We start from the raw sequence: 13,910 nt of genomic DNA, 5'->3' as shown, positions 1-13,910 counted from the left end.
ATGGCGGCGCTGTACGCCTGCACCAAGTGCCACCAGCGCTTCCCCTTCGAGGCGCTCAGCCAGGGCCAGCAGCTCTGCAAGGTGCGGGGAAGGGGGCTGGGAGGGGAACTGGGGGGTTTCTGAGGGGAAATTGGGGGCTGGGAGGGGAAAGGGGGGGGCTCTGAGGGGAAAGGGGGGGTCCTGAGGGGAAAGGGGGGGCTGTGGGGGAAGTTGGGGGGTCCTGAGGGGAAAAGGGGGGCTGTGAGGGAAATTGGGGGGTTTCTGAGGGAAAGGGGGGGCTGAGAGGGAGGCCTGTGAGGGAAAGGGGGGGGTTATGAGGGAAAAGGGGGGGTTCCTGAGGAAAAGGGGGAGCTTTGAGGGAAAGGGGGGGCTTGGAAGGAGATCTCTGAGGAAAAGAGGGGACTGTGAGGAAAGGGGGCCCTCTGAGGGAAAGGGGGGGCTGAGAGGGAAATTGGGGGGGACTCAGAGGAAAAGGGGGGGCCCTGAGGGAAATTGGGGGGTCCTCTGAGGGAAAGGGGGGGTGAGGGAAATTGGGGGGAGTTCTGAGGAAAAGGGGGGGCTTGGAAGAAGGTCTCTGAGGGAAAGAGGGGGCTGAGAGGAAAGGGGGGGCTGTGAGGGGAGGGGAGGGTTTCTGAGGGAAAGGGGGGGCTCTGAGGGAAAATTGAGGGTCCTCTGAGGGAATAAAGGGGGTCTTAAGGGAAAGGGAGGGGCTCTGAGGTAAAGGTGATGGTTCTCTGAGGGAAAGGGGGGGGGTCAGGGAAAGGGGGGACCTTAGGTAAAGGTGAGGGTCCTCTGAGGGAAACTGGGGGGCTTAGTGAGGGAAGCGGGGGCTTCCTGACGGAAAGGAGGGGGGTTTTGAGGGAAAGTGAGGTTGGGGGGGGCTCTTAGGTAAAGGGAGGAGGGTGGGGTCCTCTGAGGGAAAGTGAGGGGGAGCCCTGAAGGGAAGTCAGGGGCTGCGTGAGGCAGGGCTGCTGGGGGGGATTTGGGGCCAGGGGGCACTTGGGGGAGCTGAGGGGGCTGCTGAGGGGACTTGGGGGTGTCTGGGGCCTTGGGGGGGGCTTTTGGGGCTCACCAAGGAGCTGTGTGTAAGGGGGGCTGGGAGCAAATGGAGAGCACTGAGGGGGACTGGGGGCTGTTGGGGGGGGCTGGGAGCATTTGGGAGACCCTAAGGTTTGGGGGGGTTGGGGGTGAAGGGGCAGATGGGGGAACCTGGGCATTTGGGGGGTTGGGGGCCACTCCTCAGGGGGACCTGAGGGCACTGAAGGCTGTTTAGGGGCGTTCTGGGGTCCCTGGAGGGTTGAGGAGGGTGCCACGAGGCCGTTAAGGGGATGTTTGGGGAGTATTTGGGGCATCTGGGGCGTCCCGAGGTATGGGGAGAGCCCTGGGGGTGAGGCTGGGTTTGCTCAGGGATCTCCCGTGCCACGCTCTGTGCCTGTCACCCTGCTCCTGGCCCCACGGGGAGGAAACGTTTGGGGTTTGACAAGTGCCTGAGGTTGGGGGGGAGGCCCCGAGGGGAGCTGGGCTTTGGGGAACGGCGCCGCTGCCCCTCACCCTCCGCTTCTCTCGGGGCAGGAGTGCCGCATCGCGCACCCCATCGTCAAGTGCACCTACTGCAGGACCGAGTTCCAGCAGGAGAGGTAAGCGTGCCCGCCCCGAGGCCGGCCCTACAACCGAGCCGTGGTGTTTGCACGCCTCTGACTGAGCCCCGCTGTCGCTCTGGGAGGCGTGGGAGACCTTTGGTCGTCTTCACGAGTCTGTTGGGCGAGTCACTGTGCCCACGCAGTGCCCTTGGATCTCTTCCTCTCCCCTGGGTATTTATTTCGGTCACTGCTCAGCTGCATCACCCGCTGAGGGCTCTGGGCACACCTGCCCGTGAGTTTTCTCCTACCTGATTCCTGCTACCCAAAATTATTCCTTAATACGCTTCCTGTGCTTCTGCCCTTGTGCATTTTCACAAGTTACAGCAGAAGGATGGGGAAAGCCAGGATGGGGTGAGCATAAAGCGTGTGGACATGGTGTGGGGTGCTCTCCCCTGTGCTGTTGGACAGCTCAGCTCTGTGCTGACCTGCCCTCCCCTCGTAACTGAGCGCAGACCTCCAGGAGTGAGGCTGTCGCTGCTGATTCACGCCTGCCACCAATTAGCCAGCGATCAGATGCCTGTGTTTGTAAGGACAAAAAACTGGCGTCATCTGGGGATGCCTTAATTAAAAGATAGCTCCCCGTAATGCCACTTTTTGCCAAATTATCCCCGACCAGATGGGGATGGGAAGTGCGCTTTGATATCGGAGTCCCCGGTGCAGATGAATGCGGTCTCGTCACTGGAGACGGAGCCTGCAGGGGGATCCTGACCGCGGAGGTTTGGTGTTCTTGGGGGAAGTGTTAATAACATGATTCTTCTTTGCTTCTTCCCAGCAAAACCAACACGATATGCAAGAAGTGTGCTCAGAACGTGAAGCTCTACGGCACAGTAAGTGAGCGGGGCCCGTTCGCCCCAGCCTCTTCTTGTCCTTTCATCTTTCTTGTCTTTATCCTGCTGGATCCCAGAGCAGTTTATGGGCTGGCTCTGTCATAATGGCATGACTGATCAATAACTCGCAGGTCCCTCAAGCGTGAAGCTTTTACCTTTCTCTTCTGTTAGTATGGAAAAGAGCAGCTCTGCATCATTTTAGACCAGGAAATGAACTCTTGGAGATCCAATAGAAACAAGAACACGGCCGTACAAACTGAGACTGCCGCAGGAAGCAGGAATAAATCCATTTTCCTGCTTTTCTGAAAGCTGAAGCAGAGATTTTGATTGTTTCTATTTTGGTGATAAATATTGCTGAAGATTTCCTAGCGCTTCATAAACGGTCGAGGTGTCACAGCTAAACACGCTTAGCTAGAGACCAGGGGCCCAAATGCAGTTACGTCTCCTGGATCGACATTATAGCTAGATTGGTACGGGGAAATAAACGTTCTGAAGCCCTGGGGAGAAAGGGGAAGGAGCAGAGTGTTAATGTCGTTAGGAGGCACTACAATATTTGTTGGTCTCGTTCCTTCAAGCCCAAGCCCTGCCAGTACTGCAACATCATCGCAGCGTTCATCGGAAACAAGTGCCAGCGCTGCACCAACTCCGAGAAGAAGTACGGGCCGCCGCACTCCTGCGAGCAGTGCAAGCAGCAGTGTGCGTTTGACAGGAAGGATGACAGGAAGAAGGTCAGTACCCCTCAAAGGAGCCTGAGGAGGTAACGAGGCTGCTGGCAGCGACTGCCTGCCCTATCACCTGTTGCCTGGCTTTTCTGAAGGGGGTGTCTCTTGAGTGGGAAATAGTTTCTGGAGCCGGGCTTTGCTGTGGGAGCTGATTTGGGAGCTTTTTAATCTTTGAGCCCCCTTGCTCCTTTGCCAGGTGTGCTGGGGAGGATGTCTTGAATTTGGCTGGACGGTAGGTGAGGGGGCGAAGGAGAAGGTGCCTCTGAGTGAAACACGAGGTGCCTGCTGAGGGAGAGGGGTGGGGAACGGTGTTGGTGCCATTTGCCTGCCCTGATGGACGGGTGATGCCTTACAGCCTGTAAGCAAAGCCTGACAGGGATTGGAGTTAGCAGAAGTGCTGTTACTGAGTGCTGCCTGCATCACACCAGCCGTACCAAATGCACTTCTTACCCTTCCTAGGCTCCCGAGGGATCCTTTTTGAGTCTCTGCTTGTTTGTGATCTTAAAGCCCCAAGGTGCTTCTTGTCTTCGCTCTGCTTCGTTTGCGGGCAGGAAGCAAGACAAAACTGTCTCCCTTTCGTGCCCTCCAGGTGGACGGGAAGCTGCTCTGCTGGTTATGCACACTGTCCTATAAACGGGTCCTACAGAAGACCAAAGAGCAGTGCAAACACCTCAGCAGCTCGTCCCGAGCCAGCCTGCAAGAGAAGGAGCAGTACAGCAGGCTCAGCAGCGGCAGCCATTACAACAGGTAACCTGCACGCACCGTTCTGTCGGGCTGGGCTTGCTCCGAGGTGAGCAAGGAGGATTCCTGGCTGCTCCTCATGCCTTGCTGCCCTTCCTGAAGTGACTGGGAGCAGTGCCTTGGCCTCGGGACCACGAAACAGTGATGGGTTTGGGCAGTTTTCTGCTGTTTGGGGGAATCTGGCGAAGTCAGGCGTCGCTGCTTTGCAAGCACCGTTGTTCTGGTGTAGGCTTGTAGTCCGCCGGTGCTGCTTAGCGATTCGACTTGCTGAACCTGTGTACAATTAAAGCAAAATTGCGTTTGTAAAACTTGATTGAAATGCAGATTTTAAGCATGAGTTCCTCACCTACCTACTGATCTGGCTGACGCGTTGTTTTCTGTTTATTTTTAGTCTCCAGTTGCTCTTCAAGGAATGATTTTTTATTGTTCGTTCTTGTGCTAGGAAACCTTGTCTTAATAGGCTCAAAGTGGGTGGGAATATTTAGCTGCTCCTCTCTCTTTGACTGCAAATCATTCAGGTTCTGACATATGATTTCCTTGTTTTTCTAGCCAGAAAACCTTATCCACCTCTTCTATTCAGAACGAAATCCCAAAGAAGAAAGCCAAGTTTGATGCCATATCTGCCAATGGTGACAGGTGAGCCTGCTACATGGGGAAATTGTGGGTGGGCGGTCTGGCGAAGCTTCATGCAGGAGAGTGGCGTGCGGGCAGCAGGAAGCTTTATGCTAGAGCAGGGATCTGGGGCTCTGGGACCTAAAGGGGCTGCGTGAGCAGCTTCCCAGAACCCAGCAGGGCAGCGTTACTTGGCCTTTAGACACAGACTGCAAAAAGAAAGGAATGCGGGGTACCTGTGCCTGCTAGAACAGGAGCTGCTCGTTGGCTGAGCTCACCAGAATTACAAAAACTGCAGCCAGCTCAGCTTTATCCCCTCCCTGCAGCTACAGGGAAGGGGTGGCTGCCGGCTACGCTGCGGAGTTGTGCAGTTTTTGTGCTTTCTGGGCTGTCAGACTGCTCTGCGGGGAGATGGCCTCGGAGGAGAGGATCAAAACCCACCTCCCGTTTCCCCTCCTGCCTTCGGGGGGAGGGCCAAGCAATCAGACAGCTTTGCTCGACGCAGCTGGTCCCATTCTGCTGCCACAGTTTGTGCTGGATTGCGCTGGCTGCGTGCGCAGCACAACGGGAGTCGCTAGCAGAAACAGGAGATTGAGATGGATTTTTTTTTTTAATTTATTTTCTGATGGTCTTGTACATGCATATTTTCATTCCTCCCTTTCCTCTCTGATTCTCAGCGTTCCTTCCTCTCCCGAGATGCTTTGTCCCCCTATCCAGAGTGCCCCGTCCACGTTGGCGCAGGGGGCTGCTTCCCACCCGAGTCTCGGTGCCCACCATTGTCCTGTTTCTCAAGGCACTGACATCCTGAAGTGAGATCACCTCTTGTTTTCTCCCCCCTGTTGCCCTCCCTCCCCGGGAAGTGTCTCAGACCTGGAAGCTGCCCCTCTCCATGGATCTCCTTCCAAACAGCAGAGAATTGGGAGCATGGACCAGAGCGTAGGCTTTTTAGTGCCAAAGGGTTCGTTAGAGCACCGGGTAATTAATTGCCGCCTGCCTACCTTGAAGGTCTCTTCAAGATCACATCACCTCTCCTGTAGATACCGTTAACCTCTGGGCAGTGTTTAGAGATGAAATGCTGGTATGGGGAAGAGGATTTCAGTAATTTTGTAGGGCAGTGATTCCCACAAAGTGGTCTACAAGACCACTTGGTGCCAGAACCGTATTTTCTATTAAAATGGAAAGAAATTAAGGGCTGACTGTGGCTTGGGAGCTGAGCACAGTTTGTGGAGGAGTCATCTGGCTGCCCGTAACGCTGGGGGAGCTGGAGGAGAGCCTGGAGACCGATCTCTGCACCAGATCTCTGCCCATCAGCGCTGCTTTCCCTCTGGAGCCCCGTTTTGCCCCTGCTCCCTGGGCTGCAGATGTTTCCAGGTGCTTTTATCTGCTTGTTAAAGCCTGGGTGAGATTCATCAACCCCTGGTAGCACCACTGCTGGTGTGAACCTCCCCAAGAAGCAAAAGGTCTCGTTGCTAGCCATTTGCTTGCAAAGCAGGAGCAGTCGTTGGAGGAATCAGATGCCTTTCTTTCTGTTTGCTCTCACGTCAGATGTGTCAGTCCGGCTCCTGCCAGGGCTGTGGTCTTTGCCACGGGCTCTTGATGAGTCCCAGTAACGAACCGAGTGCAATTTTAGCAGCTCCTGAAGGGCTCCAGCAACGTGCTGTGGAGCAGGCGAGCTGCAGCTGCCTTAAATAGACACGGGGCTGCGTTTCCTGAGCGGAATGATAATGGTGCTTCATTAAGTGTGATTGTGGAGCTGCTGAGGAGGAACCCCCCTTAAAAGCCTCCCCTCTTGCACCGTTTTCTTCGAGGCACCCCAGAATCAGCCTGGGTCAGGGCCTGGGGTGGGGCACGGGGGTTTTTGGCAGCAGGGTGGTACCCGAGGGGCTCACCAGGAGCAGCTCCCAGCACAGTTTGCAGCACCCCGTGCCCCACAAACCCCGCTCTCCTGCCAGCACCCCTCAGCCCTGGGCTCTGCTGTGCCCCAGCGGGGCCTGGGCCTCCTCACCCCCTTCTGCCAGGGCTGCGTTGAGTAAAAACGTTCTTGGTAGCATGGAAGTGTCCTGGCTCCTGCTGAAAGCGCTAGGATTTGGGCTGAACTGCTCCTGCTTTTGCTGGCGATAGGGGAAGTGGGAGCTCAGTGCTGGTTCCTGTGGGTTTGGATGGTTTTTTGGGAACAGAGTGTTTTTGTTGTAAGCTCAGCCTGCTTTGTGCCCGTTCACAGCGGCCTGACATAAACAGCAAACTCGTTAAGCTTGGCTTTTCTTTTGCCTGATTTCAGTTCTTTAACAGGTGTCGAGTTCAGGGCAGGCATTTTGGTTTCTGTTCCACTCTCCGGAGAGGCAGGTGTCTGTGGAAGAGCTCTGTTTTTTTCTGCCTCCACTGCAGGCAGTGGGAGCTCATCAAGTCCCTTAATTGCGGGATGAATTTGAGGCTGCTGGGACTCACAGAGCCCACACCTCCCCGGCCGGGGGCACAGCCCCTTGGGACGGAGCTCACCCGTGGGGACGTGTTGGGTGCTGCTGGTTTGCTTTGGCTGCTGGTTTTTATTCTTCATCTGCTGAAGGAACGACGTGCATCTGTCACTTCTCCTTCTAATTTTGGAGCCTCAGGCTTCCTTAATGTGGAGTTAAAGACAGAGAAAGCTTTCATTACTGACTTGAAACCCTTTTAAAAAAAAAAAAAAAAAAGGAGGAAGAGAAAGCTTCGTTAATTTGCCCACTGACGCTTTTGAGGGTGGATTTTGCAGCAGCTGGGCAGCAGAAAACCTGCCTGTGCTCCATGTCCTCGGCAGGAGGACCTGTGGAGGCCCCAAAGCTCTGGTGCCAGCCCTGTGCCTCTCAGCAGAGGGCTGGTGGCACCTCCTGTCCCTTCTCCCCGCTGGGTGGCAGGGCCGCGCTCGCCTCCTGGCTGCTTGCAACGGGAGCTGCCAGGGAGCTGATGATTCCTGCTCGGGGAAACCGAGCATCTCCCCGCTCTGCTCCTCACCCCAGGACACAGCAGGAGGGCAGCCTGCCTGGGCAAGGCAGTGGTGCACGCCAGACTTTGTTTTAACCGGTACAATTCAGTGAGGAAGACTTGATTTTGTATTTTTTCCTGTGTGGAGGCTGCCTTTTTGTGTTTTTTTCCTCCTTCCCTTCTCTCCTCCCCAGCACATTTGCGCTGAGTGGGAAACTGAAGCTACTGCTAGCGCCGGCGAGGTGCTGAGCACCCACCAGCACGCTGCAGAGCCTCCACTTTGGGGAAATTGTGCTCGGGAACAGCTTGAAAATGGAGCTGCTCTCCTCCAGCATGCATGTTTGAACCTCTCCTGTGCCTGAGGGCTGCCCAGTCTGAGGAGCCAGTGCTAACCCCCGTGCCCCCAGGGACCTGCTGTGACTTGGGGTGGCGTTTCTGGCAGCGTGCTGCAAACGTGCACGGCGCTTCCCCTGTGCTCTTGACTTCCTTTGCCAAGCTTTCCCTCCCGCTGCCGCAGGGCTGTCCTGTGGCTTTCAGGGCTGTGAAGCTGCCCCTTCTCCAGCTTCCCTCTGTAGCTCCCCATCTGCTGCCACGTCCTTGCCCTCCAGGGCTGTGCTTTTAATTAGCAGATGGATTCTTTCCAGGCGCTGGAGGAGCCCCCTGCGTGAAGTGAGCAGCCAGAGCTCTCCGGCCAGGGCTCGGAGGTGGCAGCGTGCCTGGGGGAGCTTTGTTTGGCTCCACACCCTGCCTGCCCCATCCACTGCACCTCCCAGCTTTAGAGCTGACTCTAAGCTTCGGGACGTGTGCTGGCCTACTCGGGAGGCTTTCAAAAAATGTCCAAATTCAGGTAACCTGAAGGCTTTTTATCTTTATGGCAGCAGCGCTGGCTGATAACTTCGAGCCTGGCCGTTATCTTCTAGGTGAAGCTTTGTTGCCTTTTTTTTTTTTTTTTTTTTTATTACTGTTAAATTTTTATACAGCCATTTCAGAGGTGTGTGGCTGGGAGTGTGCTGCCCTTTTAGCACCGAGAGATAAAAATCAAGCTTAGCATTACAGCGGTGAGGAACAGAAGGCAGGCAGGGATCAGGTGAGCTCCCTGGGCCTGTGGCTGCAGCTTATCATATCTTGTGATCTGCTGGAGTGTGACACTGGGGGTGGCTGCCCAGATCCTGGGTGTCTTGGAGGAAGATGTGTGGATTACCTCCGCAGGAGGGTGGCTGATGTCTGGATACGTTCTCAGCTGGTTGCTTAAGGTCAGAGTAGCTGGCTGATGAGCAATGCCCTCGGCTGTTTGTCTGTCTTCCTGAAGAGCCCTTCCTGCTCTGAAGCCATAACGAAGCTTCTTCCTACATTGCTGTGTCATGGTGGAATCGAAATACTGAAGTCCAGCCTGTCTTTTTCCCCTTTTCCCTGCTGAGGACAGGGCTGACTTTAATCTAGGTGTCTCCTTTGGCTTTGTTTGTTTAACTTGGGGGTTATTTGTGTCTCTTTCATGTTCCCTCCTTGCCAGAATGTTTGTTTACACTGAGTGCCGAGCTTTGCTGTACATCCAAGGACTGCCTGTGAGCGAGGAGAGTTCCTAAGTGGTTGCGTAAAGTTTCACCAGCTCTCTGATTGCTGGCCTCAGCTCTTTGGTCTGAAAATGGATCATTACTGCTTGATTGCTGCAGATGCTGGCTGTTGTTCGCCCCCAGCAGTCCTGTGTCCCTGCTGATGGTGCAGTGACACAACTCGGGTTATCCCGAGGACCCTGTTGCCCAGCATCTTGGGTGCTTCCCAAATTCTCTGTGGGATCCAGGGGCAGGGATCCAGGTAACGCCTCCAAACCCTGCGTGCTTGGAGGCAACAGTTTGTGTCATGAATAATTCCTGTTCTCCACCGAGTGCCATCTGTGGGATTTCCTCTGCCTCGGTGAGGAGAAGGGGTCGTGATGAGAGTCCTGCCCTCTTCTTTGCTGCAGCTTCTCTCCGGACCTCGCCCTGGACTCTCCTGGCACTGACCACTTCGTTATCATCGCCCAGCTGAAGGAGGAGGTGGCTACCTTAAAGAAGATGCTGCACCAGAAGGATCAGATGATTTTGGAGAAGGAGAAGAAGGTAGAGCCCTTGGCTCGCTCCCTTCCCCACAGCACGCTGACAGCTGCCGCGTTCACACAGATCACACTCCAGCAGAGTCTAGCATTTTCTGCTGCAACCAGCAAGAGGCTTTCTGGCTGTCTCCAGGCTGCCTCCTTTCCAAAGTTAGAGGCTTCTGGGACCCACCTGGGGGGCTCTCATTTCATAAAGGGCTATTTTCTGGCCAGTTTCAGACACCTCTGTTTGGGGGCAAGGCAGAGAGAAATCCTGCTGCCCTGTGCAGGATGAGAGCAGCACACTGTGCGCTTCTGCTTCTCTGTGCAGCTCCGTGGAGCAGTTTGGGTCCTGCTGCTCTCCCCCAGCACGTTTCCAAACTCGGGTAGTCTCACACAACTTCTGCAGAGGCGTTCCCCGTGGCAGGGTGCACCTGGGGTGAAGGCAGTCATCCCTTCCTCCAGCTCATGCGCTCGCTCTTGCTTTATCTGCAGATCACAGAGCTGAAAGCCGACCTGCAGTACCAGGAGTCACAGATGAGGGCAAAGATGAACCAGATGGAGAAGACGCACAAGGAGGTCATGGAGCAGTTACAGGTGACAGCCTTTTTGTTTTAATTCGCTGTGCCTAGGAGTGGCTGAGGACACTCCTGGTGAGAACAACCCGGGAGCCTTTACACAGGCAGCTCTGCTGACACTTCTCAGCCCTGTCCTCAAGCCTCTCTGCTCTGCCCCAGCCCCGCACCACGCCTCAGTGCTCTGTAACCCCTCCTTACATCCTTCTTGCTGCTCTCTACTCGGGCTCAGGCCTTCTGCGTTGTGAAGTGCCGTGCTGTGTCCCTTGTGGACCAGCTGGGAACCATCAGACTTGTTTTTACTATTGCCAGCGCTGGGTTTGAACCCGTTCCTCCAGGTTACAGAACCTCTGTCAGCTCCCCGTAGCTCCTAACGTGATTTATGTGGCCGGTAAGCAAAGGGAACAAAGATCGGGAAGCAGTCGGCAGTTCCCTTAGCGCTCTATCTCCGTAGTCCAAATAAAGAAGTCCCTGAGCTGGAGGGAACAGGGAGAGCAGGATTTCTGTCACGGCCCTGGGAACAGCAGGCAGGCTATCAGCCCCAACGCGTTCTGAGCCGCTGAAGAGATCGGGTCAAAGGGGAGCTGGTTACAGGGAAGAAGGCAGCCTTAGAAATGAACTTTGCACCCTTTAATTACCCCGGGGTTTATAATGATCTAAAGCCCTAGCAATGAGAAATGGGAGGGGAGAAGACAAAAGGCTTATATTCCTGCTGAGAAAACAGCCCCTCCTCCGGCTGCACACACCCAAGTTAATTATTAGAGAGGAAGACGGGTTTGGGAGGCTGCAGTTGCTGTCAGGAGGCTGGTGCCCACGAGCTCCCCTGCACAAAGCACGTCCTGAAGCGACGTCAGCCTGCCCGGAGGGGGCTGGGTGTGCTCCCACCCCGCAGAGCAGGGCAGCGCTTTGCTTTGTGGTTGAGGGGCCGACAGCAGCCAAAGCCTTCTGCCTGTTCTGCTTTTGTGATCCTGTTTCAGCCCCGAGCTGTTTCTGTCTCGTGGCTTTGGGCCTGTGAAGGATGACCTGATGTTCTTAGTGCGGCTGGGAGCAGGCACAAGCCTCCACCTCTTGGTTGCCTCGTGAAGCCGGGGGCTGACGGGGAGGTGCCCCCCCTGCGTGCGGTGCTTTCCCGAGGCAGGGCGCGCTGCTGGCTCAGCGTGTGTCCCCGGGGAGCCTTTTGCTGTAGTTGCAGGAGGTTGTCTTGTCTCAAAAGCTGCCGGGCACCTCCCGACAGCCTTAAACTTGCTCAGTTCTGAGGTTCTGAGGGGAAAGAGGAAGCGGCAGCCCCGCGAGCGGCTTTGCCCGCAGCCACCCTGGGTGGAGAGGGGCTCCCGTGTCTGCCGCCCGCTGCGCTGTGCTTGGGGTGGGACCGCCCTGAGCTCCTCCTCTCTGCTACCCGAATGTGTTCCTGCAGCTGGTGCTGACTGAGGCTCTGGAAACTTTCCTCACGGATGCCAAAATAAAAGTTCAGATCCTCCTGGTGTGCTGTAGGTGCCTTGGGAGCGTTCACATGGTTCAATTTTTGAATGTGCTCGTGGGTTATTTTGTCTTGTCTTTGCACGGAGTGGAAGCAGGGGTGCTGTGTTCTTCCAGCCTGCCAGGAGGTAGAATAAGCTGCTTTACCCCACGCAGCACCAGAGCGGAGGGTTTAATTCCTCCAACCACCTTTGTGTATCCAATCATTCACTGCAAACCAGCGCAGAAGGGCTGTGGCTGGTTTTGTGTGGGTTCTGCCCCTTACCCTACCGGTACGGCATCAATCACTGTGTGGGCCAGAGGTGAGCGAGCTCAGGACTTTGTGAAAAGGGACCAAAAAGCCTCGTTTGTAAGTTGCTGTGATTTTAATTCGGTGTGAACCAGAGAGCCGAGCTCCTTTCTCTGGGTGCTCTGGCGGGTTTGGGAGGCTCCTTGCAGGGGTGCAGGCAGAGCAGCACTGAGTCCTGGTAAAACCCTGGTAAAACGTTGGCAGCGTCTCAAGAAACCAGGGGTGAAACAAAGCCGAACAGAGTGAGCTGTTCCACCCTGCACACCAGTGAGGATGCAGGCTAGGAGAGGTTTGCCTTTGACTTGCTAAAACAAGAGTCAAGACGGGGCCTCGAGTCCCTTGGGTTTTTCTCCACCGCTTCTGGCGCTGTCAGACCGCAGCGGCTGCTGGAAGGGAAGAGAAGGATTGAAAGCTGGTCCCAGAGACCTTGGCGAGGTGGCTGGTTAATGCGAGCCGTGGATGTCTGAGTTCACCACAGCCCCGTTAACCTCCCGTGGCTGTGTTAGAGCAGGGTACAAGGGGGAGGGATGGGAAGAGCCCTCTCTGGGCGGTGGGGCTGAGGTGCTGCACAGCCCCATCCGCCTCCCTGCTGACCAAACAGCAGTTTCTGTCCAGGCAATTTTAGGATCCCAGGAGCTCACGCTGATCCCTGCCATTAAATACTCTTTTTCCTTGTGTTTCCAGGCCAAGAACAGAGAACTCCTGAAGCAAGCAGCTGCCCTATCGAAGGGCAAAAAGCCTGAGAAGTCGGGAGCAATAACCTCCCCGTAAAACCAAACCCCCCGATCTGGGAGCTTTCCCCAGCATTAGCCAAGGAGTCCGGGAGGCCTGCCTGACTGCTGGAAGCCAAAACCTCGGTGTTGTCACTCTCCCACTGCTGCGGCCTCGACGGAAACGCCTGCTGTGTGTTGCCTTTCCGACAGCACGCTCGAGTGTGTCTGGCTTCCACCTCTGCTGAGCCCCGTGGCGATCCGCGGGGACAGGTCCCAGCCACCCCACTCCTCCCCAAAGCACTGCTGGCCGGACAAAGTGTTTTCCCGACCAGTTTCTACCACTGCCACCCCCTTTCTCTTAGCACCCGGGAACCTGCTGCGTTAGAGACTTGTGGCTGGGCTCAGACCTGCTGCTTTGAGGCCCCTCGTTCCGCGGATGGGACGGGAGCTGCGTGCACTGGGAGCCCGACTGGTCTGGGACTGCGCCCTCCTCCAAAGGAAGCCGATAAATCACCAGCCCGACAGACGTTCCTGGGAGGCTGTGCCACCGCTCAGAACGGTTCGTCCACCCCTTTTGAAGACGCTTCCAGAATGGGGGCTCTGTATTTATCTTGGAGAGGTTTCGGTTTTGTTTTTTCTTCTCTTTTTTTCTTTTTTTTTTTTTTTTTTCCTTTTCCCAGTGTCAGCCTGGCAAAGCCGACTGCTGGCTTTGGTGTTTTCCTGTTTTGTTACGCTAGCTGTTGGGTTGGGCGCCAGAGCTTAACGATACAGACAGACCCACCTCATCCCAGCCCTGGTTACTCGGTGGCCTCTGGGGCTTGGCGGGATCGAGCCTCTCCTCCTCCATTTCTTCACGCGAGGAGAGTTCGAGGCTCGGCTGCTTCCTGCGCTCGCCCCCTTCTCCCCCTCTCCCTGCCAGAAGCAGAAGCAGGGGCCAGGCTGACTCCGGGAAAGCGCTTACTCAGGCAGCAACCCAAGCCAGGAAGTGTTTCTTGGGGCTCTCCGGGGACATTTCTCGCTGCTGATGAAAAGCCAGCAGAATAAAAGGGCTACGAACGTTCCCTGCACCAGGGATGTGCCGCTCAGAAACGGCTGAGAGCCGCAGCAGAGCCCCCAGAGCCCGGGGTGGGCGCTCCCCCGGCTCCCCACGTCCCCTGGGGGGGACAACAAGCACTTGGCACCGGGGGAAAGCAGCTCGAGCGCTCCTGGGCATGGCTTCAGGGCGTGAGGAAACATCTCAGGGTTTGGAGACCCGCGGGGCGGAGGAGGAGGGGACGAGACCTTAGTGCAGA

The 13,910-nt window shown here is 56.0% G+C and overlaps 1 protein-coding gene across 1 annotated transcript; it reads left to right on the top strand.

The window, feature by feature from the left end:
- Positions 1 to 13,229, top strand: FAM76A (family with sequence similarity 76 member A). Its single transcript, XM_032202266.1, has 9 exons — positions 1 to 81; positions 1,573 to 1,637; positions 2,413 to 2,467; positions 3,043 to 3,195; positions 3,779 to 3,936; positions 4,480 to 4,566; positions 9,458 to 9,593; positions 10,061 to 10,162; positions 12,590 to 13,229. Exons 1-9 carry the CDS (start codon positions 1 to 3, stop codon positions 12,674 to 12,676), a joined length of 924 nt encoding a protein of 307 aa, XP_032058157.1. The 3' UTR covers positions 12,677 to 13,229.
- Positions 13,230 to 13,910: the final 681 nt, after the last annotated feature.

Source organism: Aythya fuligula, chromosome 23 (assembly GCF_009819795.1).
Source record: "Aythya fuligula isolate bAytFul2 chromosome 23, bAytFul2.pri, whole genome shotgun sequence".
NCBI lineage: Eukaryota > Metazoa > Chordata > Aves > Anseriformes > Anatidae > Aythya > Aythya fuligula.
Note: the sequence above shows the minus strand (reverse complement) of the source record. Positions and strands in the feature narration are given on the sequence as shown.